The 25,550-nt window shown below is 44.9% G+C and overlaps 2 protein-coding genes across 2 annotated transcripts in view; one reads left to right on the top strand and one right to left on the bottom strand.

Moving 5' to 3' along the window:
* The window catches only part of LOC124152204 (probable methyltransferase-like protein 24), a 51,996-nt gene extending 35,804 nt beyond the window's left edge, over positions 1-16,192 (top strand). Inside the window, exons 3-6 of the mRNA XM_046525043.2 lie at positions 1,217-1,333; positions 5,600-5,671; positions 6,854-7,025; positions 13,726-16,192. Coding sequence (XP_046380999.2) covers positions 1,217-1,333; positions 5,600-5,671; positions 6,854-7,025; positions 13,726-14,019 — 655 coding nt within the window. The 3' untranslated portion in view covers positions 14,020-16,192. The remainder of the gene's footprint in view (positions 1-1,216; positions 1,334-5,599; positions 5,672-6,853; positions 7,026-13,725) is intronic.
* Positions 16,193-16,570: 378 nt separating this feature from the next.
* Positions 16,571-24,945, bottom strand: LOC124152203 (zinc transporter ZIP10-like). Its single transcript, XM_048380460.1, has 2 exons — positions 22,301-24,945; positions 16,571-20,033 (listed from the first exon to the last, which is right to left on the bottom strand). Exon 1 carries the CDS (start codon positions 24,345-24,347, stop codon positions 22,305-22,307), a length of 2,043 nt encoding a protein of 680 aa, XP_048236417.1. The 5' UTR covers positions 24,348-24,945; the 3' UTR covers positions 16,571-20,033; positions 22,301-22,304.
* Positions 24,946-25,550: the final 605 nt, after the last annotated feature.

Here is a 25,550-nt window from a genome sequence, read left to right as displayed (position 1 = left end):
TTTAATCTTAATTAGATCATAATTAACACGTGAACTCTTGTGGGGCCAAACAATATCAAATCTCCTCAAATATAACCACAGGCCATCTATGTGAGAAAAGCCATCGAGTGAACGTTGTTTGTCGTACAATAAAACACTGCAAGGAGAATAAACTCGTTTATTTCGTATATGAGATATCACCATGATGCAGAACCTCCCTAAGCATGTTATTAAAATATACACTCATTAAAAATATTTACCCATATTCAAATAATGACTCCCTGACTACAACCCGAGTACGCGAGTGACAGGCGCTCCCTTGTATGCGAGTGACAGGCGCTCCCTTGTATGCGAGTGACAGGCGCTCCCTTGTATGTGAGTGACAGGCGCTCCCTTGTATGTAAGTGACAGGCGCTCCCTTGTATGTGAGTGACAGGCGCTCCCTTGTATGTAAGTGACAGGCGCTCCCTTGTATGTAAGTGACAGGCGCTCCCTTGTATGCGAGTGACAGGCGCTCCCTTGTATGTGAGTGACAGGCGCTCCCTTGTATGTAAGTGACAGGCGCTCCCTTGTATGTGAGTGACAGGCGCTCCCTTGTATGCGAGTGACAGGCGCTCCCTTGTATGTGAGTGACAGGCGCTCCCTTGTATGCGAGTGACAGGCGCTCCCTTGTATGTAAGTGACAGGCGCTCCCTTGTATGTAAGTGACAGGCGCTCCCTTGTATGTAAGTGACAGGCGCTCCCTTGTATGTGAGTGACAGGCGCTCCCTTGTATGTGAGTGACAGGCGCTCCCTTGTATGTGAGTGACAGGCGCTCCCTTGTATGTGAGTGACAGGCGCTCCCTTGTATGTGAGTGACAGGCGCTCCCTTGTATATGAGTGACAGGCGCTCCCTTGTATGTGAGTGACAGGCGCTCCCTTGTATGTAAGTGACAGGCGCCCCCTTGTATGTAAGTGACAGGCGCTCCCTTGTATGTAAGTGACAGGCGCTCCCTTGTATGTAAGTGACAGGCGCTCCCTTGTATGTGAGTGACAGGCGCTCCCTTGTATGTAAGTGACAGGCGCTCCCTTGTATGTAAGTGACAGGCGCTCCCTTGTATGTGAGTGACAGGCGCTCCCTTGTATGTAAGTGACAGGCGCTCCCTTGTATGTGAGTGACAGGCTACCTGTGTGTTGCTCACCCGTGTTGTTGATGTTGTTGTTGTTGTTGTTGCTGATGTTGTTGTTGTTGTTGCAGGGACTGGGAGAAGCCACCGGAGTATCTGTGTGGGGAGATGGTGAAAAAAGGCAACTGGCACGTCTGCATGGACAAACTATTTAATATCAAGCCACCTTGTCTCGTGTATTCATTTGGGTGAGAAACAGCATATCCTTACAAATATTCCGTGGACGTAATGTGTGCATGTGTGTGCGTGTGTTTGTGTATGTGTGCGTGTGTATGTGTATGCGTATGCGTGTATATGTGCGTTATTGAGTGTATGTGTGTTTGTTTGTGTGTGCGTGTATATGTGTTTTGTGTAAATGTGTTCGTGTGCGCGTGACTGTGTGTGTGCGTTTGCGTGTGTAATTGTGTGTGTATGTATGTGTTTTTGTGTGTACATGTGTGTATGTGTATGTATGCGTTTGCCCGTGTGTATGTGTGTGTGTGTGTGCGTGCGTGCGTGTGTGAAAAAAAAGTCCTTTCGTTTTTATTTCCATTTATAAAAAAAATAAAAATCTTCACATATTCCGCGTCCCGAATACATGACCACGGCAGTGAAATGCTACAATACTTAAGAACAACGTGATTTCGCCGAAATTATTGTAAACCAAATTTGGTTACATTCTAGCTTGAACATCAATAAAACATCCACCGCCGGCCCACACTATATTTTCAAAACCCATTGCCTGAGAACCAATTCTTTAATGTTTTAAGCCTCAATATAAGCTCTATACATTCATTTTTCACTGACTTTCCTTCTATACTGTTACGGGCGTCACAGTGTCTCAAACAACAAAAGGAAGGACCCAACTCATTCACCATTAGGAATATTTAATTATTACCAAAACCTACAACTATTCGATACAGAAACTCCACCAATCGGACATAGTCTGGATTCCGGTTACAAACATTCCGATCACAGTTCCATTAGCCAACGACACATTGTTTCAGTCTAACTCAAATCACAGTTCCATTAGCCAACGGCACATTGTTTCAGTCTAACTCAAATCACAGTTCCATTAGCCAACGACACATTGTTTCAGTCTAAATCAAATCACAGTTCCATTAGCCAACGACACATTGTTTCAGTCTAACTAAAATCACAGTTCCATTAGCCAACGACACATTGTTTCAGTCTAACTCAAATCACAGTTCCATTAGCCAACGACACATTGTTTCAGTCTAACTCAAATCACAGTTCCATTAGCCAACGACACACTGTTTCAGTCTAACTCAAATCACAGTTCCATTAGCCAACGACACATTGTTTCAGTCTAACTCAAATCACAGTTCCATTAGCCAACGACACATTGTTTCAGTCTAACTCAAATCCAGTTCCATTAGCCAACGACACATTGTTTCAGTCTAACTCAAATCACAGTTCCATTAGCCAACGACACATTGTTTCAGTCTAACTCAAATCCAGTTCCATTAGCCAACGACACATTGTTTCAGTCTAAATCAAATCACAGTTCCATTAGCCAACGACACATTGTTTCAGTCTAACTCAAATCCAGTTCCATTGGCCAATGACACATTGTTTCAGTCTAACTCAAATCACAGTTCCATTTTCCTGTCTCTCACAAATAACCGACATCACAAGATTCCACTGGTAGGAATGTCAAAGACCGACATGGCCGAATACATCACAAGATTCCACTGGTAGGAATGTCAAAGACCGACATGGCCGAATACATCACAAGATTCCACTGGTAGGAATGTCACAGACCGACATGGCCGAATCCATCAAACGATTCCACTGGTAGGAATGTCACAGACCGACATGGCCGAATACATCACAAGATTCCACTGGTAGGAATGTCAGAGACCGACATGGCCGAATACGTCACAAGATTCCACTGGTAGGAATGTCACAGACCGACATGGCCGAATACATCAAACGATTCCACTGGTAGGAATGTCAGAGACCGACATGGCCGAATACATCACAAGATTCCACTGGTAGGAATGTCACAGACCGACATGGCCGAATACATCAAACGATTCCACTGGTAGGAAGGTCACAGACCGACATGGCCGAATACATCACAAGATTCCACTGGTAGGAAGGTCACAGACCGACTTGGCCGAATACATCACAAGATTCCACTGGTAGGAATGTCACGGACCGACATGGCCGAAAACATCACAAGATTCCACTGGTAGGAATGTCACAGACCGACATGGCCGAATACATCAAACGATTCCACTCTTAGGAAGGTCACAGACCGACATGGCCGAATACATCACAAGATTCCACTGGTAGGAATGTCACAGACCGACATGGTTGAATCCATCACAAGATTCCACTGGTAGGAAGGTCACAGACCGACATGGCCGAATACATCACAAGATTCCACTGGTAGGAAGGTCACAGACCGACATGGCCGAATACATCAAACGATTCAACTGGTAGGAAGGTCACAGACCGACATGGCCGAATACATCACAAGATTCCACTGGTAGGAATGTCAGAGACCGACATGGCCGAATACATCACAAGATTCCACTGGTAGGAATGTCACAGACCGACATGGCCGAATACATCACAAGATTCCACTGGTAGGAATGTCACAGACCGACATGGCCGAATACATCACAAGAATCCACTGGTAGGAAGGTCACAGACCGACATGGCCGAATACATCACAAGATTCCACTGGTAGGAATGTCACAGACCGACATGGCCGAATACATCTAACGATTCCACTGGTAGGAAGGTCAAAGACCGACATGGTTGAATACATCACAAGATTCCACTGGTAGGAAGGTCACAGACCGACATGGCCGAATACATCACAAGATTCCACTGGTAGGAATGTCACAGACCGACATGGCCGAATACATCAAACGATTCCACTGGTAGGAATGTCACAGACCGACATGGCCGAATACATCACAAGATTCCACTGGTAGGAATGTCACAGACCGACATGGCCGAATACATCACAAGATTCCACTGGTAGGAATGTCACAGACCGACATGGCCGATTACATCACAAGATTCCACTGGTAGGAATGTCAAAGACCGACATGGCCGAATACATCACAAGATTCCACTGGTAGGAATGTCACAGACCGACATGGCCGAATACATCACAAGATTCCACTGGTAGGAATGTCACAGACCGACATGGCCGAATACATCAAACGATTCCACTGGTAGGAATGTCAGAGACCGACATGGCCGAATACATCACAAGATTCCACTGGTAGGAATGTCACAGACCGACATGGCTGAATACATCACAAGATTCCACTGGTACGAATGTCACAGACCGACATGGCCGAATACATCACAAGATTCCACTGGTAGGAATGTCACAGACCGACATGGCCGAATACATCACAAGATTCCACTGGTAGGAATGTCACAGACCGACATGGCCGAATACATCAAACGATTCCACTGGTAGGAATGTCAGAGACCGACATGGCCGAATACATCACAAGATTCCACTGGTAGGAATGTCACAGACCGACATGGCTGAATACATCACAAGATTCCACTGGTACGAATGTCACAGACCGACATGGCCGAATACATCACAAGATTCCACTGGTAGGAATGTCACAGCCCGACATGGTTGAATACATCAAACGATTCCACTGGTAGGAAGGTCACAGACCGACATGGCCGAATACATCACAAGATTCCACTGGTAGGAATGTCACAGACCGACATGGCCGAATACATCACAAGATTCCACTGGTAGGAATGTCACAGACCGACATGGCCGAATACATCACAAGATTCCACTGGTAGGAATGTCACAGACCGACATGGCCGAATACATCACAAGATTCCACTGGTAGGAATGTCAAAGACCGACATGGCCGAATACATCACAAGATTCCACTGGTAGGAATGTCACAGACCGACATGGCCGAATACATCACAAGATTCCACTGGTAGGAAGGTCACAGACCGACAGGGTCAATACAAGGACCTAGTAAGTGTGAGACGTCCGTCCTGGACCCGTCTCAACTCTCTCCCACCTCTAACGTCTGGTGTTTGGTATACACAAGCTGTACCACGATAGAGCATTTACTGCTTTGTTGAAACAAATAAAACGATAGGTAAACTTGAAATTACGTCTCCTGCGTACAAGGGCAGAGATTCTGCTGCTTATAAGTATAGAAATTCGTTTTGCAACACAGTGGAGGGCAGTTTTAATGTATCGACCCAAACATTTCTTTCGTGATAGACTCAACATAGATAAATGCTTATGATAAAACACAGCGACTTCAGTCCACCAGTAGAAATATCGACCCAGTTCAAGTAAATTGTCAATGCAAGGCAACCCTTAACATCCAGGTGGGATACATATATTCAATGTAAACATATTTTGTTAAGGAACAACTTCCCTCTGACCATATAAATAAAATGTTTCATGTTGTGTTTTGAAACCTTTACAGTATCTGGAACGACTTTTCGTTTGATGACGCGATGGGGAGACTTGGCTGTGAAGTTCACTCTTTTGATCCAAGGTAGGACTGATTACCTGAGACATATAACGATGATATTTAATGCTTGGGAACTAGCATGGGTTGCTGGGTACAAATTCTAACCCGGTATCTCTAGGGGGAGACAGGGATGGGTTGCTGGGTACCAATTCTAATCCGGTATCTCCGCGGGGAGACAGGAATGGGTTGCTGGGTACCAATTCTAACCCGGTATCTTCACAGGGAGACTAGCATGGGTTGCTGGGTACCAATTCTAACCCGGTATCTCAACGGAGAGACTAGCATGGGTTGCTGGGTACCAATTCTAACCCGGTGTCTCCACAGGGAGACTAGCATGGGTTGCTGGGTACCAATTCTAACCCGGTATCTTCACAGGGAGACTAGCATGGGTTGCTGGGTACCAATTCTAACCCGGTATCTTCACAGGGAGACTATCATGGGTTGCTGGGTACCAATTCTAACCCGGTATCTCCACGGAGAGACTAGCGTGGTTTGCTGGGTACCAATTCTAACCCGGTATCTTCACGGAGAGACCAGCATGGGTTGCTGGGTACCAATTCTAACCCGGTATATGTACGGGGAGACTAGCATGGGTTGCTGGGTACCAATTCTAACCCGGTATCTCCACGTTGAGACTAGCATGGGTTGCTGGGTACCAATTCTAACCCGGTATCTTCACGGAGAGACTTGCATGGGTTGCTGGGTACCAATTCTTACCCGGTATCTGTACGGGGAGACTAACATGGGTTGCTGGGTACCCATTCTTACCCGGTATCTGCACGGAGAGACCAGCATGGGTTGCTGGGTACCAATTCTAACCCGGTATCTTCCCGGGGAGACTAGCATGGGTTGCTGGGTACCAATTCTAACCCGGTATCTTCCCGGGGAGACTAGCATGGGTTGCTGGGTACCAATTCTAACCCGGTATCCTAACGGGGAGACTAGCATGGGTTGTTGGGTACCAATTCTAACCCGGTATCTGTACGGGGAGACTAGCATGGGTTGCTGGGTACCAATTCTAACCCGGTATCTGTACGGGGAGACTAGCATGGGTTGCTGGGTACCAATTCTAACCCGGTATCTTCACAGGGAGACTAGCATGGGTTGCTGGGTACCAATTCTAACCCGGTTACGGGGTTTGGGTTTGCAAGGTTTGATCGTTGTCATTATATTCAATAAACAACAATAAACAACATGTTGTTTCAGTATTGGAAAGAAGTCCCACAACAGGAGCGACAACGTCCACTTCCACGATATTGGCCTCTCCGGGACGGATGACGACATGTTTGTCCCCACTAAAAACATCTACGTTAACAAGACAACGACATGGAAGGTCCGACGTCTCGGTACTATCAAGGCGATGCTGGGACACGCCGATGTGAGTTCACTTGGGTTGTACCCGTCTCACTTTTTTAAGGTGCAGGTGTGTTCTGCCCGTCTGTGATCTGTTCGTGTGTGTTTCGCCCGGTTGTGTCCTGGCCGGGTGTGTTCTGGCCGGGTGTGTTCTGGCCGGGTGTGTTCTGGCCGGGTGTGTTCTGGCCAGGTGTGCTCTGTTCCGGTGTGTTCTGGCCGGGTGTGTTCTGGGTAGGTGTGTTCTGACCGGATGTGTTCTGGCCGGGTATGTTCTGGCCGGGGGTGTTCTGACCAAGCATGCTCTGGACGGGTATGTTCTGGCCAGGTATGTTCTGACCGGGTATGTTCTGGCCAGGTATGTTCTAACCGGGTGTGTTCTGGCCGGGTGTGTTCTAAGTAGGTGTGTTCTGACCGGGTGTGTTCTGGCCCTGTGTGTTCTGTTGGGATGTGTTCTGTTGGGGTATTTCCTGGTCGGATGTGTTCTGATGGGTTATGTTCTGGCAGGGTATATTCTGTCCAGGTATGGTCTGATTGGTGTGTTCTGGCAGAGTGTGTTCTGTTGGGGTATGTTCTGATTGGTGTGTTCTGGCCGGGTACGTTTTGGCCGTGTGTGTTCTGTTCGGGTGTGTCCTGGCCCGGTATGTTCTGTTGGGGTATGTTCAGTCCGGTTGTGTTCTGGTCTGGTGTGTTCTGTTGGGGTGTGTTCTGATCGGGTGTGTTCTGTTGGGGTGTGTTCTTTTCGGGTGTGTTTTGTCCGGGTGTGTCCTGGGTAGATGTGTTCTGGTGGGGTGTGTTCTGTTCAGGTGTGTCCTGGGTAGATGTGTTTTGGTCAGGTGTGTTCTGGCCGGGTATGTTCTGGCCGATTTTGTTCTGGCGGAGTGTGTTCTAGCTTGGTATGTTCTGGCCAGATGTGTTCTGGCCGGGTGTGTTCTGACCGGTTGTGTTCTCACCGGGTGACTTCTGGCCAGATGTGTTCTGACCTGGTGTGTTCTGGCAGAGGGTGTTCTGGCCGGTTGTGTTCTGGCCAGGGGTGTTCTGGCTGAGTGTGTTCTGACGGGGTGTGTTCTGAATAGGTGTGTTCTGGCCGGGTGTGTTCTGAGTAGGTGTGTTCTGAATAGGTGTGTTCTGGCCGTGTGTGTTCTGTTGGGGTGTGTTCTTTTCGGGTATGTTTTGTCCGGGTGTGTCCTGGGTAGATGTGTTCTGGTGGGGTGTGTTCTGTTCGGGTGTGTTCTGGTCAGGTGTGTTCTGACCGAGTGTGTTCTGGCCGGGTATGATTGATGTGTTCTGGCTGGGTGTGTTCTGGGTAGGTGTGTTCTGACCGTGTATGTTCTGACCGTGTGTGTTCTGACTGTTCACGTGTGTGCTCTGACCGGGTATGTTCTGACCGAGTGTGTTCTGGCCGGTTGTGTTCTGGCCAGGTAAGTGTGTTCTGACCGGTCGTGTTCTCACCGGGTGACTTCTGGCCAGATGTGTTCTGACCTGGTGTGTTCTGGCAGAGGGTGTTCTGGCCGGTTGTGTTCTGGCCAGGGGTGTTCTGGCTGAGTGTGTTCTGACGGGGTGTGTTCTGAATAGGTGTGTTCTGGCCGGGTGTGTTCTGAGTAGGTGTGTTCTGAATAGGTGTGTTCTGGCCGTGTGTGTTCTGTTGGGGTGTGTTCTTTTCGGGTATGTTTTGTCCGGGTGTGTCCTGGGTAGATGTGTTCTGGTGGGGTGTGTTCTGTTCGGGTGTGTTCTGGTCAGGTGTGTTCTGACCGAGTGTGTTCTGGCCGGGTATGATTGATGTGTTCTGGCTGGGTGTGTTCTGGGTAGGTGTGTTCTGACCGTGTATGTTCTGACCGTGTGTGTTCTGACTGTTCACGTGTGTGCTCTGACCGGGTATGTTCTGACCGAGTGTGTTCTGGCCGGTTGTGTTCTGGCCAGGTAAGTGTGTTCTGACCGGGTATGTTCTGACCGTGTGTGTTCTGACTGTTCACGTGTGTGCTCTGACCGGGTATGTTCTGGCCGGGTGTGTTCTGGCCAGGTGTGTTCTGGGTAGGTGTGTCCTGACCGGATATGTTCTGGCTTAGTGTGTTCTGGCCGGGTGTGTTCTGGCCGGATGTGTTCTGGGTAGGTGTGTTCTGACCGTGTGTGTTTTGACTGTGCACGTGTGTGCTCTGACCGAGTGTGTTCTGGCCAGGTGTGTTCTGGGTAGGTGTGTTCTGGCCGGATGTGTTCTGGGTAGGTGTGTTCTGACCGTGTGCGTTCTGACTGTGCACGTGTGTGCTCTGACCGAGTGTGTTCTGGCTTAGTGTGTTCTGGTCAGGTGTGTCCTGGCCGGATGTGTTCTGGCCGGATGTGTTCTGGCTGGGTGTGTTCTGGCCGGGTGTGTTCTGGCCGGATGTGTTCTGGGTAGGTGTGTTCTGACCGTGTGTGTTCTGACTGTGCACGTGTGTGCTCTGACCGAGTGTGTTCTGACTGTGCACGTGTGTGCTCTGACCGAGTGTGTTCTGGCCGGTTGTGTTCTGGCTGGGTGTGTTCTGGTCGGGTGTATTCTGGGTGGGTGTGTTCTGCTCGCGTATGCTGTGGCCGGCTGTGTGCTAGCCGGTAGGGTATTTTCAGGTTATGTAAACAAATCACGGAACGAAAAGAAAGATATGGCTCTGTATGAAAGAAGATTCCAGGGGCGAGGCACATAATGGGCGATGTCGCATATCAATGAGGTCAGCACATTCACATTGAACCATGTTTTGTCTCTGCATCGCGCGAAGTTTACATTTACCGAGTATGCAAACATGGTTATTTCAACATTAAAGGAGACTTTAAGAATATAGGCTGTTTCAAAATACAGTGAAAATGATATTAACAAGATAGAGAGTTTAAATACTGATCTAACCGCGAGTCATACACTATTTCCTGAAACACTTTTGATGAAAATTAGGAGAAAAACATTTTTCCTTGGCAACTTATATCATAATTGAAAAAGGTTGACTCTTTGAAACGTATCATAAATGACCTCGAGGATACGATTAGAGATAATTTTCAAAACATTAATTGTTGAGAAAACTCTCGAAACAAAATTGAATTTTCATTTCTTAAAGAAGAAGAAATTAAAGGAATATTTGTTAGAAATCGAATAAAATGGTGCGATGAAGGAGAAAGGGCAAGACAATATTTTTGTCATTTGGAAAATCGGAACTTTACGAATAAACATGGACAATATCATTATTTTAATAGAAGGTCAGTTGATCTTGGACAAAGAAAATTTTATGCTTCCTTATATTCGACCAACAAAGACTATAATGGAATGGGTTGAGATATTCTCGATAACATAGATACTCCTATTTTAGATGGGGCAACTGCTCACATATTAGACGAACCAATTATTATGGATGAAATTGAAATGATAAATTTACCATGAAGTACAATAAGAGCACGCTATAGATGGCTTCCCTGTAGAAGTTTTCAAGTATGTTTAGAAAGAAAGATTTTCAGATGTATTAAAGACACTTATATATGTGAAGAATTCGCTTACTACTTCGATCAATAAAGGCGTCATTACTTGTGTTCCAAAGATCTAGAATACAGAACAGGAGACAGATCTAAATATTAAACGTCATTGTATACTGTAACTGTACAGTGGAACTCCGCGTATCCGGACCGAAGGAAACTGGAAACCTCGCCTATCGGACACTAGTTGAAATGTGAAATGAAATAAACACAGCATACAATGGTTCTTTTATCCAGAAATTCTGTTTCCGGGTCAAGACAGTGGATTTCAAATACCATCCGTGGACAACAAACACGCTTGGTTAGCAACTAAAACCCGACAGCCACCGCCCGTTAGTTTATTTAAGTGTCACGAGTGGTACACGTGCTATGTCGGAATTAATATGCATTATCATGTCGTTAACCCATAATGGAGAGGTCAACAGTAAGCATGAAATATCTGATGTGTTTGATTTGGATAAAATAATTATGGAACCTCTGTGGCTTTAAAGATTCCGAGTTTGTCATACAAAGTTGGGTAAATAAGAAGATAAATCAATTTAAACACATGCAACGAAAATGGTTTTATGAATTTCCTGCAGTTTAATGACAACTATGCCATTGAAGGTACGTTTTTAGAGTTAAACAAATTGTTGATGAACATTCTTCCATCATGGAGGACAAGGTGGAAACACGCCCACAATTTGACCCTCAACAAAGTAGGTGGTCTACGCTGATGTCTGACTCTTCTATTAACATCGAATCAAAATAAAGGAGGAAGATAATTTAATGATATCTTAATTATAACTGGTAATGTACTCCATGTATGCTTTAAATGGCAGTTAACAGACAGTTTGGTCTGGATATATTTCAGAAAACGCACAAGAGACAATAAATTTATAGAATTTCAGTATAAATTTATACATAAGATTATCTATACAAAGAAGCAATTGTGTAAAATGAAACTTATTGATGATGATATTTGCTCTTTTTTTAAATACTCAAGTGAAAGTATATTCCATGTTTATTTTGAATGTGATGTTATAAATGGTTTCTGGAGAGATCTGGAACAATTAAATCAGTCCCTTCAAGATGTTTCAGATTACAGTTTTTTTCATTCTGTTTGTTTTTAAAAAAATATGAAATTACGTACTAACATATTACAGCTTGCTAAAAAACTTATTCACATATCAAGTATTAAAAGTATAAAAAACATATGTTGAACCTTTCATTGGCTATCTATCATCTGTATACAAAGTCGAAAAATATATTGCAACAGAAACAGATATGGTACTTACTTACAGAAACTGAAGCAACTTACAGACTATATATACTATAACAACTGCTACAATGCGTGTCTATTGCCATGTAGCCAAATCTAATGTCTAATATCCACCTTACATGTACATCAGTGTGCGTGAGTGGATTGTGTTTAACGCCGCTTTTTACATTATACCAGTTTATCGCGGCGTGTCAGCTTAATGTGGGAGGAAAGCCCGAAGTGATGCAGGTCTCAGATGTTTATCACCTCGGTGAAACCCACGAGCACGGTTATGGTGCTGACAAACCTAGAAACATAATCCGGGAAAACCGGGATTCAAACCCACAATCATAGGTTTCTGGCGTGCCCAAGGGACACAACCTTGCACAGCGAATTGCGGTGCCTTAGACGACTGGGCCACCCGTGCCTCCATATGTATATCAGATGTAAGATATCAGTCTTGGGAAATATGAGGTGAGGTGAAATGGGGTTTAACGTCGCGTCCAAGATTATTGCACTTATATAGCGACGTGCGTGTACGTGTGTGTGCCTGCTTGTTCTAGTCCGGACTGATGCCGATTTATAGTGCTAGCTCACTGAGATACCATGCCGCAGTTTAACATAAATACCCTACTAAGACACAGTACACTGACTCCGAGCCGACCAGTCCTTGTTTTAGCCACTTAATGCCGAGCGCCAGACAGGGTAACAACAGGTACCATCTTTTAACGTCTTTTGGTATGACGCGGCCGGGGATCGAACCACTGACCTTACGCTCTCCGGGCGGACGCTCTACCACTAGACCACGGAGGCGGTCTTTGGGAAATATAAATATATTCAAATGTAGCTTAAATTGAAAACTGTCGAACAGTAGCTTCAACCTTCTAATCCATAAAAAATAAGATGATGAGTGGTGCTAGATGCTGCTGTATAGGGATGTGCATCAGACGTCATTTTTGTCACTGGTGCGTCAAATTTGGAAATGTCCTCCAAATGTTGACTAAATATTTTGGAAAGGTTTACTGATGCTATGGATGCTATAACCTTGACCAAACAACTCCTGAGATGAGTGAGTGAGTGAGTGAGTGAGTGAGTGAGTGAGTGAGTGAGTGAGTGAGTGAGTGTGCCCTGTGTCCTTGTCGCGTGTTTGTGTCCAGTGTTTATGCGTTGTTTGTTTGTGTACCGTCTGTGTGTGTTTGTGTCATGCGCGATGTATGTTTATGCCCTGAATGTTTATTCCCTAGGTGTCTATGCCCTGAAGGTTTATGACCTGAATGTTTATACCATGCATGTTTTTAAGCTGTATGTTTATGCCCTGAATGTTTATTCCCTATACGTTTTTGCCCTGAATGTTAATCTACTGTATGTGTGAAGCCCATTTCTGGTGTCCCCCGCCGTGATATTGCTTGAATATTGCTAAAAGCGGCGTAAAACCATACTCACTCACTCACTCACTCACTTATTTACTGTATGTTTATGCCTTGTATGTTTACACCCTGAACGTTTATGCCCTGGGTGTTTATTCTCTGTATGTATATTCCCTGTACGCATGTTCCCTGGGTGTTTGTGCCCTGGACGTGGGAGACAACGTGTGATCCACTAGGCTACCACGCCGCCCCCTGTAATGTGACAAGAGTGTAACGGTCCATAGCCCCATGGCAAAGTACCACATTAAAACAGGTGCGTTTTCTTAGTGCGTGTCCATTCAGAATGTATGCCGAACTCTATATCTCAGATAATAAGGAGAGAGCACAACAACGATGTCTCTGTTAGGACACGTCAGGACAGCTGCGTCATGGGATGGGAAGGTTGCGTCATGGGATGGGAAAACTGTTGTGTCATGGGATGAGAAAGCTGCGTCGTGGGATGGTGAAGACAGGAGAATAATAAGTCTCTAATACATATTCCATTGGGCGTAAAAAGCCACAAAAGTGATGGAACCAATAATGTGTTGTTGCTCTGGGGTGCATACTTCTAATTGCTGTGGATGTTTTTCTTCCAGAAGCACATCGATTACCTGAAGATGGACGTAGAGTCCAGTGAATGGCCGGCTCTGAAGGACGTGGTGAGATCGGACCTTCTCTCCGCGGTCCGGCAGTTTGGTATTGAGTGGCACTTGTTCTCGGCCTATCCCAGCAAACACCAGTACGTCGGCTTCTATAAAACTGTCATGGCAATAAAGGAAACAGGGTTTCGCACTATAAGATCTGATTTCCACAAAAAGAACTTCCGAGAAAGAGGCTGGCGTCTCCAGGCAGATGTAAATTACGTCAATACGTTGTATACAGATTTATGAATGTTGCACACTTGCTTCAATTCCTTGTATACAGATTTGTCACTGCCATTTCTTGCTTCTGTATACACTATTTTAACTCAGTCACGCTATTGCTTCAAAGGCACTTAAAAACTCCATTAATACTTTTTGGCCCGTAGGCGTTCAGTGTGGAAATGTATCATTTAGACACAGCCGTGTTGTCGGTGCGACTGAAACACTGACCACATGGGCTGGTCGGTGTTGATTGACTCCCGCAACAGACGCGCGATATTGCACATAATGTTCCCAACACTGACGCTAGCAATGTATTTGGGCGGGGAGAACGCACATCTCTGGTTGAACACACACCAATTACATCTACCTATCTATCCATCCATCCATCCATCCATCCATCCATCTAACACATAGCATCGTGTCTCAATCTAACAATCGCTGGCTCACACAGGACAGCACACAGCAGATGTAATGCAGCATAATGCAGCTCTCGTCCAAGCTGGTAACTGATTAATCTGAAACATAGCTGTGATTATGTGAGTGAGTGAGTATGGTTTTACGCCGCTTTTAGCAATATTCCAGCAATATCACGGCGAGGGACACCAGAAATGGGCTTGGCACATTGTAACCATGTCGGGAATCGAACCCAGGTGTTCGGCGTGACGAGCGAACACTTTAACCACATGACTACCCCACTGCCCCGCTGTAATTATGTGTAACATATTGTTACATTACGTTGAATATAAATATTCGTAATTGACTGAATATCCTTGGTCGTTTGAAATCAACGATGTCTTCCAAGTTTATCTTGGATGAATTCAGTTGTACGCAAACACATTCAGATCCACTTACAGGGGTGTTCCCTGCAGAGGGCACTTCTAAGGGTATCTTTTACAGGCGCTTCAGGGACTATGTTGTGTACTGAGAACATCCCCTGACTCGGCCACGCCACCTATTTATGACAATTGTAAGAGATTGCATCCATAGATTCCAGCAGACGTTGGTAGACGGGCATAGCACGTAGTGAAATAATGTGCTCATTTTGTAATACCAATGACCTCGATGACGGGTATTGCTTGATGCCAATAATGGCATTTTGCAAATTGTAGAGGAATTCTGTATGACCACACTGACTGCTGATAACTATGTGGGATTAATCCTGTGAGTAACATTCACTCAGGATGTTTTCAAACCCACGGAATAAGATGTATTCGATGTCGATCCGATGCCATCATCTGTAATTTTGGACAAATATTCGTCCAAGTCATTTAAATAACAAGAAAACAATTTTGGACAGAAAACTTCCTATAAACAAAACATTTTTGTTTTTTGTAACTCTTAAAGATTATGGCAGAAAAAAAACTACGCCTAAAACCTTAACGTGGTTCTGAAAACAAACTGTTTGTTTCGAAATATTCGCCAATTATATTGCTGACAACTGAAGCAACCAATTTTCCAATACAACTAGCTTGTAGCCAAACGAGTTCACATTTTTCCCCTCGTTCACTCGCGTAGTAGACAGATTATTGTATCTCAGATATTTACAAATAGTTAATGACTGGATATATTCACTGGAGTGAGGAACATTTCATGGACTGTGTCTGTTCTATTATTTGCTTCCAGTCAGTAAACTGTGCCTCACCAACGCATTTTGGGTAGCGGATTGAAAATGAATGTGCGCGTGTTTTAACTGAATATTGTTTTACGTCAGAAGCATGTTGGTCGATGTTTGGTTAGTCTCTCCCAAGTCGTCGTCGAGCAGGCGATGTTCATCTTTTCAGCATAACTCTCCAGTCCTATACTGACTGATTTCATGTGGGTGATGCACAATGTTCGGGTGTGGTATTCCATTGTGGTAAGGGACCGGCCACTTGATATTGGGGTGGTGGTGGGGGGATGAGTGTGTGTGTGTGTGTGTGTGTGTGTGTGTGTGTGTGTGTGTGTGTGTGTGTGTGTGTGTGTGAGAGATATTTTTTCAGCTACATCAAGCAGACATCTTTTAATTAAAGCTGATGAGCCTGAATATTCTTTTTTTCAAAACTCTGAAGCACAACAGTATTTTTTCAAGGCATTATAGGACAACCTTTTCTAGGGTCCCACCTCTACCCCCGAATATTAAGGGTCGGTCCCTATATTTGAATATTTTTGTTTTGTATGTAAACAGGTATTTATGTCATATTAAAGGTGAAGTGAAATCTTGCATCCTTTATCATTATAATTTCAAGAGCAATCATATTGCAGTACTTATTTTTCTGAAACACTCACAATGCTTATCAAACACAAACAAAAGCAGAGGTATTACGAAATATCCTTACCACGTTCTGTATATAACACATTTCAAGTATCAAACAGTTTGATTATTGTGATCAAACCTAGTTATCCTCATAAAATATAAATTGTCAATACAAGAGAATAACCACTCTAGATTGTCCACCGAAACAGATTCCATTTGACGTAAAGGGCAAAATAGATGTGAACATTATATGAGTGGACCACTGAAGGACAGTGATGACACCAGGTGTTCGCGAAATGTAACAATGAAACAACAACATCGAACCACTTCACCAACGACAATGTTGACACTGGTAGGCGGGTCAACCTGTAAATTAACAAAAGATCAGGTAAATATAACCAACGACTGAAAAAAGAACACACTAATACACTTTTTTTTAAAGTTATTTATTTTATTTTATTTTTTTCTGGAGATTTCAAAGTGTAAGCACTTGTTTGTTTTTTGTGCTACATGGTAGCTACGCCACTTGGCACGGTCGGCAAGTCGTCAGAGGTCCCGCAATACGCTGTGCAGAGTTGCGTCCCTTGGGCACGCAAAAAACACATGACTGTCGAATTGCAAGTTATTTCGCCACTGTATAAACCCAACAGCAAAGTCAGGCCCATTCAGAGGCGGATTAAGGATTTTCTAAATGGTATGCGTGCGTGCGTGCGTGCGTGCGTGCGTGCGTGTGGCGAGTCTAATGGTCACCTGTGGCGAGTCTAATGGTCACCTGTGGCGAGTCTAATGGTCATCTGTGGCGAGTCTAATGGTCATCTGTGGCGAGTCTAATGGTCACCTGTGGCGAGTCTAATGGTCATCTGTGGCGAGTCTAATGGTCACCTGTGGCGAGTCTAATGGTCACCTGTGGCGAGTCTAATGGTCACCTGTGGCGAGTCTAATGGTCACCTGTGGCGAGTCTAATGGTCATCTGTGGCGAGTCTAATGGTCACCTGTGGCGAGTCTAATGGTCATCTGTGGCGAGTCTAATGGTCACCTGTGGCGAGTCTAATGGTCACCTGTGGCGAGTCTAATGGTCACCTGTGGCGAGTCTAATGATCACCTGTGGCGAGTCTAATGGTCACCTGTGGCGAGTCTAATGGTGACCTGTGGCGAGTCTAATGATCACCTGTGGCGAGTCTAATGGTCATCTGTGGCGAGTCTAATGGTGACCTGTGGCGAGTCTAATGGTCATCTGTGGCGAGTCTAATGGTCACCTGTGGCGAGTCTAATGGTCACCTGTGGCGAGTCTAATGGTGACCTGTGGCGAGTCTAATGGTCACCTGTGGCGAGTCTAATGGTCATCTGTGGCGAGTCTAATGGTCACCTGTGGCGAGTTTAATGGTCATCTGTGGCGAGTCTAATGGTCATCTGTGGCGAGTCTAATGGTCACCTGTGGCGAGTCTAATGGTCACCTGTGGCGAGTCTAATGGTGACCTGTGGCGAGTCTAATGGTCACCTGTGGCGAGTTTAATGGTCATCTGTGGCGAGTCTAATGGTCATCTGTGGCGAGTCTAATGGTCACAGACTGACATAGCCAATCGCTCTAGTCACATCAACAATCACAGACTGACATAGCGCCTCACTCTAGTCACATCAACAATCACAGACTGATATAGCGCCTCACTCTAATCACATCAACAAGGCATCATCCATGGCACTGTTCCCCTCAATAAAAATCTCCAAGCAGTTGCTCTCCGCCTTACACTGCACATTGCACTTACATTGTGCTCCTTGTATGTTCCTCCTTCGAATACTCTTCGGCAGTCTGATCTTCAGACTCTCTAGGATCAGCTACCAAAGCCCTGTATCATCATGGGCGAAGTCCAACGGGGGGAAGTCCAAATACAAACAGTAAGGGAAAAGCCTTGAAGACTTTATTTCTGACAATAATCTCTGCACTTTTTAAGACGACTCAAACACTTATTTACATCCTGTCACTGGAACGTTTTTAGCACTTGATCTGTCAATCACAGATTCAAACCTTTAAAACGGATTTGAATGGTCCACGCTGACCTCTGTGGAAGTGACCACTTGCCTACTATTCTTAAAACTGTTAACTCCACTGACCATCAACCAACAAGGTGGATTTTTACAAATGCTGATTGAGCATTATATATGTTATTATGTACTGGTAGATTAAAACCTGACATTTTCAGACATGTTCAAGATCTGATACAGTTGTTTTCGGACATCCTGAATGAAATTACTGATGAAACAATTCCTCTGCAGATCCACATATTCACAAACCATGGTTTAACAATCAGGGCAAACAGGCACGAAAATGTAGGGAAAAGGCGGGAAAATATTTCTGCCAACATCCTACAGTTCATTATTTTGATAAGGTTAGAATTACAAAGCCAAGGCACGACGTCCTTTTAAACAATCTTGGAGGAACTATGTCTCCAAAATAAATTTCCGCACACCCATATCATCTTAAGGAAGGTGACACGTTATCAACTGATAAAACTGATATTGCCAATAATCTAGGAGAAACGTAAGCAAAACTATCTTCAACGTCTTATTATGTCCCGGAGGTAACAAAAATATCAGAAACAACAGAAATGAAGAAAAGTAAATTTTACTTCTGATAATGGTGAAGTATTTTCATTACATGGGCTACATACTGCCCTTGGGCAAGCTCATGACACAGCAACGGGAGCTGATATCATACACTACCAGCTTTTGAAACATTTACCCGAATCATGGGATACTTTTGGATAAATTTGATCAAATATAGACACCAGCCTGGCCGGGATCATACAGATCCCTCTAATTATCGACCTATTTCTTTAAGGAGTTGCGTTTGTAAAACCATGAAAAGAATGGTAAATAATTGATTAGTGTGGTGTTTGGAAACCAATAATCTAATTACAAATATTCAACGTGGTTTCCATTTAGTACGACTAGAATGCTTTGTCAAAATGCTATTGTAAACAAACAGTTTTGTCCGATCTTGAGAAAGCATACAGTATTACCTGGAAATACGTTATTCTAAAAATGTACATTATTTTGGCGTTTACCTTACTTTATATCATAGTTTTTATCAGACAAATAATTTCAAGTCCCAGTGGGTTCCATCCTGTCCTATCATTATAATCAGGATCGGGGTGTCCCGCAAGGCAGTATTTTGTCTGTCACTTTATTTAGTATTAAAAATGATAGCCTTTCAGTAGATGGATCACTTTTCGTGGATGATTTTAATATTTCTTGTGGTAAAAATATGCATACAATGTGTCTCATTAAAATTCTTAAAAGGTCCCTTGAAAACGGATAAACGGGTTTACGTTTTGCAAATCAAAAACTAACTGTATACATTTCTGCAGACCTTTTAAGCCATATAATGACCCTGAACCTTCATGAATGGCAACCCTATCAAAGTAGTAAAGGAGGCCAAGTTCTTGGGACTAATTTTCGAAAGCCAATTAGTCTTTTTATCACGTATAAAATACCTTAAAGCTAAATAGCTGAAGGCACTTGATTTGTTGAAAGTTTCTAATTCAAAGTGTGTGTGGGGGGGAGGATCAGAATTTACTCTTGCAAACTTGATGACGGTTCCGTCGTCTATGGTGGTGCCTGTTAAAGTAATCTACAGAAACTAGATACTATTCATCACCAAGGCCTGAGGCTTTGCCTTGGAGCTTTCAGAACATCTCCTGTTCATAGTCTGTAAGTGGGGTCGGATGAGCCATCCTTTAAGCAACGTCGTCTAAATTTTTCATCCAAATCCAGCTTTTGACTGTGTTTTTCATCCTCTTTATGAAGAACTCTACAATAAAAAAATCATCTCTTAGTCCTCCTCTTGGAAGAAGGTTACAATCTCATATTTCTGCAGCTAAAATAAATCTTGAAAATATAGCCCCCACTCAGCTTTTGTCTCCTCCGCCATGGCAGGTAGTAAAACCAGAGGTTGGCCTAACCTTAAACTAAATTGTTTGTTTGTTTGTTTGTTGTTTAATGCCGCACTCAGCAATATTCCAGCTATATGACGGCGGTCTGTAAATAATCGAGTCTGGTCCAGACAATCCAGTGATTGACATGATGAGCATCGATCCACGCAATTGGGATACAATGACATGCATCAACCAAGTCAGCGAGCCTGGCCACCCGATCCCGTTAGTCGCCTCTTACGAGCGTAGTCGCTTGTTACAGCAAGGATGGGTTGCTGAAGACCAATTCTAACCCGGATCTTCATGGATCTTAGCTAAATTGGAGAAGTATTCACTAACTTGATGAAATCGGAAACAAATCGGTTAATTCATCAACAAGAATATACTCATTTAAGATCCTTATACAAAACCTACAAATCTATATTTACAGATGGTTCCAAGGATGGTGACGCTGTTGCCAGCGCCACTGTCATTGGATCCAGGACTATATCACAACGACTACCAGATAACTGTTCCATTTTGCTAAAGCAGCACTCATCAAACCCGTGACACCGGTTCAAATTCTATGCAGCGAATATAAACCTGTGATCAGATGCTACATCAGAGACCTCATACAGAAGAAGTGGGACATCCAAGTAGGTATATATACGTTACACGAATCAAACCACATATCGGTTACACCTACTTGGGTTGTAAGTTCAGATTTGAAGAGATCATTTTACGACGATGTCGTCTTAGTCATAGTAGATACCCTCATGAATATTTATTGAAAGGTAAGGATCCTTCATTTTATATCTCTGATGACAGAATAAAGGTCAAGCATGTGCTGCTTGACTGTGTTAATTTTTACAATACAAGGGACAAATACATGTATTTCAAAGTTTATACCATCAGGGATTTTTTTAATCAGATAAGTATTCCTCTAATTCTTTTTTTTTTAAGAAATTGAATTAATTGTTAAATTTTGATATAGAAAGTTACGCATTTAATAAATTGGTAGAATCTGATTATTAACTGAGATTGTTTTTTGCTATGCCCTTGATGGGGGTTGAAGTAGCGTAAAATTGTTGTCCCCCTGAGAGGGTATGTAAGCCCACCTCATTCGAAGTATTGTGTCTACCAGTGTTTTAATCGAAGACTATTTGTTTGGTTTAATCACCTGGTCCATTATCACCAGTGACGATGAGATGGTGTAAATCCTGCTGGGGTCCATGCAGGTAGCAGAGATATAATAAGTCCCCATGGTCCCAAGTAAGGTGGCCTTACTTTGGCTGCTGGTGATCTACAGCCCGTTTCTATATTGTATTGTTATGTCTAGTGGTATCTTTGAATGGTTATATGCTAGTTGTAATATATAACTCTGTGATACTCTAGGTGTTTGTCTGCCCTTTGTTGACAGGTTTTATATAGTCTGAATGTATGTATTATTCGTGTGTAAATTGTTCTCGTCACGATATGGCCGACATATTGCCGATGTGACATTAATTTTTAACTCACTCACTCAATTCTAACCCACATATTCATAAATCACTTCAGAGCTCCTTTACAGACCTCTAGGGAAGAATGGTCGTTCACAATGAAGCGAAAATTAACAATGCTCCGACGAGTGTTTATCTAACCTGCCTTGACCCTGGCAAACACACACAAGTAACACGATAGGATGTTCACATGTAATATTATGTTATCTCGTCAAGCCTTAACATTTGGGACATCAGATATGTGGATATAGATATGTGAAAAGGACAACTGAATATGATCACGAAATGTGTAAACAGATGTTAACTTAAGATCATCCTTATCATGTTTCCTATTGTGTCAACAAAAAAGACCAAGAAACATAAATATAATCATTGTCAAACTCTTTAATGTAGGTTCTAGTCAGGGTCAGGGTCAGGGTCAGGGTCGCGGTCGGGGTCGGGGTCGGGGTCGGGGTCGGGGTCGGGGTCAGGGTCGCGGTCGGGGTCGGGGTCGGGGTCGGGGTCGGGGTCAGGGTCAGGGTCAGGGTCGGGGTCGGGGTCGGAGTCGGGGTCGGGGTCGGGGTCGGGGTCGGGGTCGGGGACAGAGACAGAGTCTGACCTAACCTTCAGCATTTTGTATAAATAATATATACATCACATCAAGTATGGATGGTGTTGAAATCCTTTACTTGTTCAGTCCAGAATGTTCAGTAGGTCCTTTTCGTAGACAGCTATGGTCAACATGATTCCTGAACCAACACACACGCCCATACATTGCAGGAACAGGTCGCGGAGAGGATTCTCGGTATCCACTGACGTCAGTTCCGGTACCATGGTTACCAAAGAGATGTAGATAAACATTCCACCAACACATGCAAAAATCCACATGGAAGCTTCCTCAATGTTTCCCAGCGCGACACCAATCAGCATCCCAACAAAACACAGCACGGAGGACAGACAGTTGTAGACAACCGCTTGCTTGATCGACATGCCAGCTTTCAGAAGCACGGCGAAGTCCCCGATCTCGTGAGGAAGTTCGTGACAGAAGACAGCGATGGCGGTGCTGATTCCCCCAGAGATGCTGTTAGCAAATGCAGCCCCGATAGCAAGGCCGTCGCTGAAGTTGTGGACGCCGTCCCCCAGGATGACCATCCACGCCACAGCGGAGACAGAAGCGGACAGAGGGCCGTCATGGTGGGAGTGCCCGTGTCCAGAGCGGGAGTGACCAGTGGCTGACTGACCTCTGACCTTCTGAGTTGTTTCCTGTTTCAGTGGCACTGCTTGTTCCGTTTGGGCCTCACTGTTTACAGTTGTCACCATGTCACCGTCCTCTTCCGAATCAGACTCGTTGTACGAGGACATTTTCACAGCAACTGCAGACAGATCTGGTTCATCACTGAATGCACGTTTTGCCTTCGCCTTCTTCCTTGCCATCCTCCTGTTCCTCGCCCCGGTCAGGATGACCATCAGTCGCTGAACGATGAAGAAGAAGTAGATTCCTAGCAGCCCACAAAGTCCCTTCCACACACTGTCCAGATGGTCGTGGTCGTGATCCTCGTCAGCACCTGCTGCCGTCTCCCCGCCGGTAATGGCGTGGGGTAGCAGATGGAGCATGGCGTCCCCGGTGAGGGCACCGACCGCCATGGCCACGAGGAACTGCAACAGTTGGTTGAAGAAGAATTTCTGCATAATTGGAATGACAGCCACACCCAACAAGCCGACGAGACTGATGACGACGATGGCAGCTGTGCTGTATCCCCAAACCCGAGCAGCTGCAGAGGCTGTTGGCACCGGCTCAACGTGGTGGTGGGGGGGCTCATCGTGTCGACGGCGGCAGTGGGGATTGTCAAGCTGGTACACAATGGCAGGGGCCATGAATAGAAAATCCTTTTTGCCAATCTTACCTCTTTCGTCAGCATGGTAGATTTGGATGAGTTCTTGTACAGACAGGCATTCAGTGTGCAGGTCGTGGGTGTGGATGACAACAGACTGGGCGTCACCACTGCCAAGCCTTGATGGGTCACTGGATGGTGTCCTATGTCCAGTTTGAAAGTTCACATCCCTGCGAACACGTGGACTCCGGCCTTTATTAGAACTGTGACCAGTGCGTCTTGTGTGGTCACGGTCACGGTCATGGTCACGGTCACGGTCACTCTCTGGCTCATGGCGTCCTTTCTCTCCATGGTCGCCATGACCTCTGTTGTGCTTCGCCCCATGGCCACTGTTTTCCTCATGGTCGCGGGTAGTGTTCACCTTATTATTATAGTCAGTGTTTGCCTTATTATTATAGTCAGTGTTCGCAGGTTCACTTTGACTGTTGTTCACGTCACGTGCTGCGTGTGTGTTCACATCCTCCTCGTGATCCTTGTGTTCTCCGTGTTCGGCGCTCGCACTAGGACCAATGTCACGGTCTTCCATCTCGCGGGCATCATCAGTCCTATCAGGTTCGAAGCCAATTCGCTCTAACAACAATTCAAAGTCAGCCAAGAGAATCTCTTTCTCCCCACGGCCATACTTCTCAAATATCTGCGTCAGGAAATATTTCCCTTCTTCTTTGATGTAAGTGGAGTTCCTGCGTCCGATGCCGCCGTTATGCTTGTGTATGTGTACAGCTGGGCGTCCCCGACTCTCTGTATCTGTCCCGTGACGTCTGGCTCCTCCCACATCACAGAGTCCTCCAAACAGAAGTACTGACATTAACGCTGTGACAGCCGCCATGCTGACGGACATTGCCATGTCCTTCTCAAAGGTGTGCAGCAGGTAGGCCAGCCCCTAGGAGAAGCACTTACAGAAGCACCATGTGACGAACATCTGGTGCAACTCACACACTCTTCTCGTCATAGAGTGTGATACAATCATCGTCACAAGGTGACTGTCACGGTTTCCTGCTGAACAGCCACGTTTTGGATCTATGTGAGCAGGGAGAGGTAGAAGTGTTATACAATGTATACAAAGTTCTACTCAAGTTATCACCGAGGACACTGGCACGCACTTTGCCCTGCCGGCCATGTTGACAGGAGAGGCGCAATACAATAGGTGTAAGCTTCACTGGGCAATAGGGCAGAAAGCAGTCTACAGTCACAGGCTTTAGTAAAGTGGATCTGTAATCGCTATCGGAAAAGGCAGGTGGGTGGCATGGCCTTCACGCCGATTTTGAACATTACTCCAGATATATCACGGCCTGCTATCGGTAAAGAGAAATAGTTCGTGTGTTGTCACAAATAGATAAAGGGTTAGTTCAAATATTATCTGCTCGTTAAATCTCCAATAGTAGGTAGGTAAGTAATCTTATCTGCTGGTCGAACAACAAACCCTGACGTGGGTGAGTGAGTGAGTGAATCTGTCTTCCATCGTACAATTCTTACGTAGTAGGACTCTCCAGCTAACTAGTGGGATATCAGTGGGTTCAGATATCGGCTGTTAAGAGGGTTGACACTTGACCTTTATCTCGTTATCTGTGTTGATGTAAGCCCACAATGTCGACCTGACTGATGATCTGTTAGTATTACTTCTCGGTATTCTCATTGATATCTGACCGCCTCCGTGGTGTAGTGGTAAATCGTCCGCCCGGAGAGCGGAAGGTCCGGGTTTCGATTCCCGGCCGCGTCATATACGAAAAGACGTTACCCTGTCTGGTGCTCGGCATTAAGGGGCTAAAACAAGGACTGTCGGCTCGGAGTCAGTACACTGTGTCTTAGTGGGGTATTTATGTTAAACTGTGGCATGGTATCTCAGTGAGCTAGCACTATAAATCGGCATCAGTCCGGACTAGAACAAGCAGGCACACACACACACGCGACGGGCACATTTAGTCCACAAGTACCTCCATTCCGATATGTAGCTTGCACCACAAATATATAAATCTTGTGCTAGTAAGGGTCGCCTAACTAGTTCGGCGGTCAGAACGATTGCTCGTTATTATTTTCTTATTATCACACA

The sequence above is a fragment of the Haliotis rufescens genome, unplaced genomic scaffold, assembly GCF_023055435.1.
Source record: "Haliotis rufescens isolate VD_foot unplaced genomic scaffold, xgHalRufe1.0.p SCAF_30, whole genome shotgun sequence".
Classification (NCBI taxonomy): domain Eukaryota; kingdom Metazoa; phylum Mollusca; class Gastropoda; order Lepetellida; family Haliotidae; genus Haliotis; species Haliotis rufescens.
Note: the sequence above shows the minus strand (reverse complement) of the source record. Positions and strands in the feature narration are given on the sequence as shown.

Bases quoted from the DNA above. Each gene is read 5' to 3' on its own strand.
- LOC124152203 (XM_048380460.1), bottom strand. From the start codon at position 24,347: ATGGCAATGTCCGTCAGCATGGCGGCTGTCACAGCGTTAATGTCAGTA.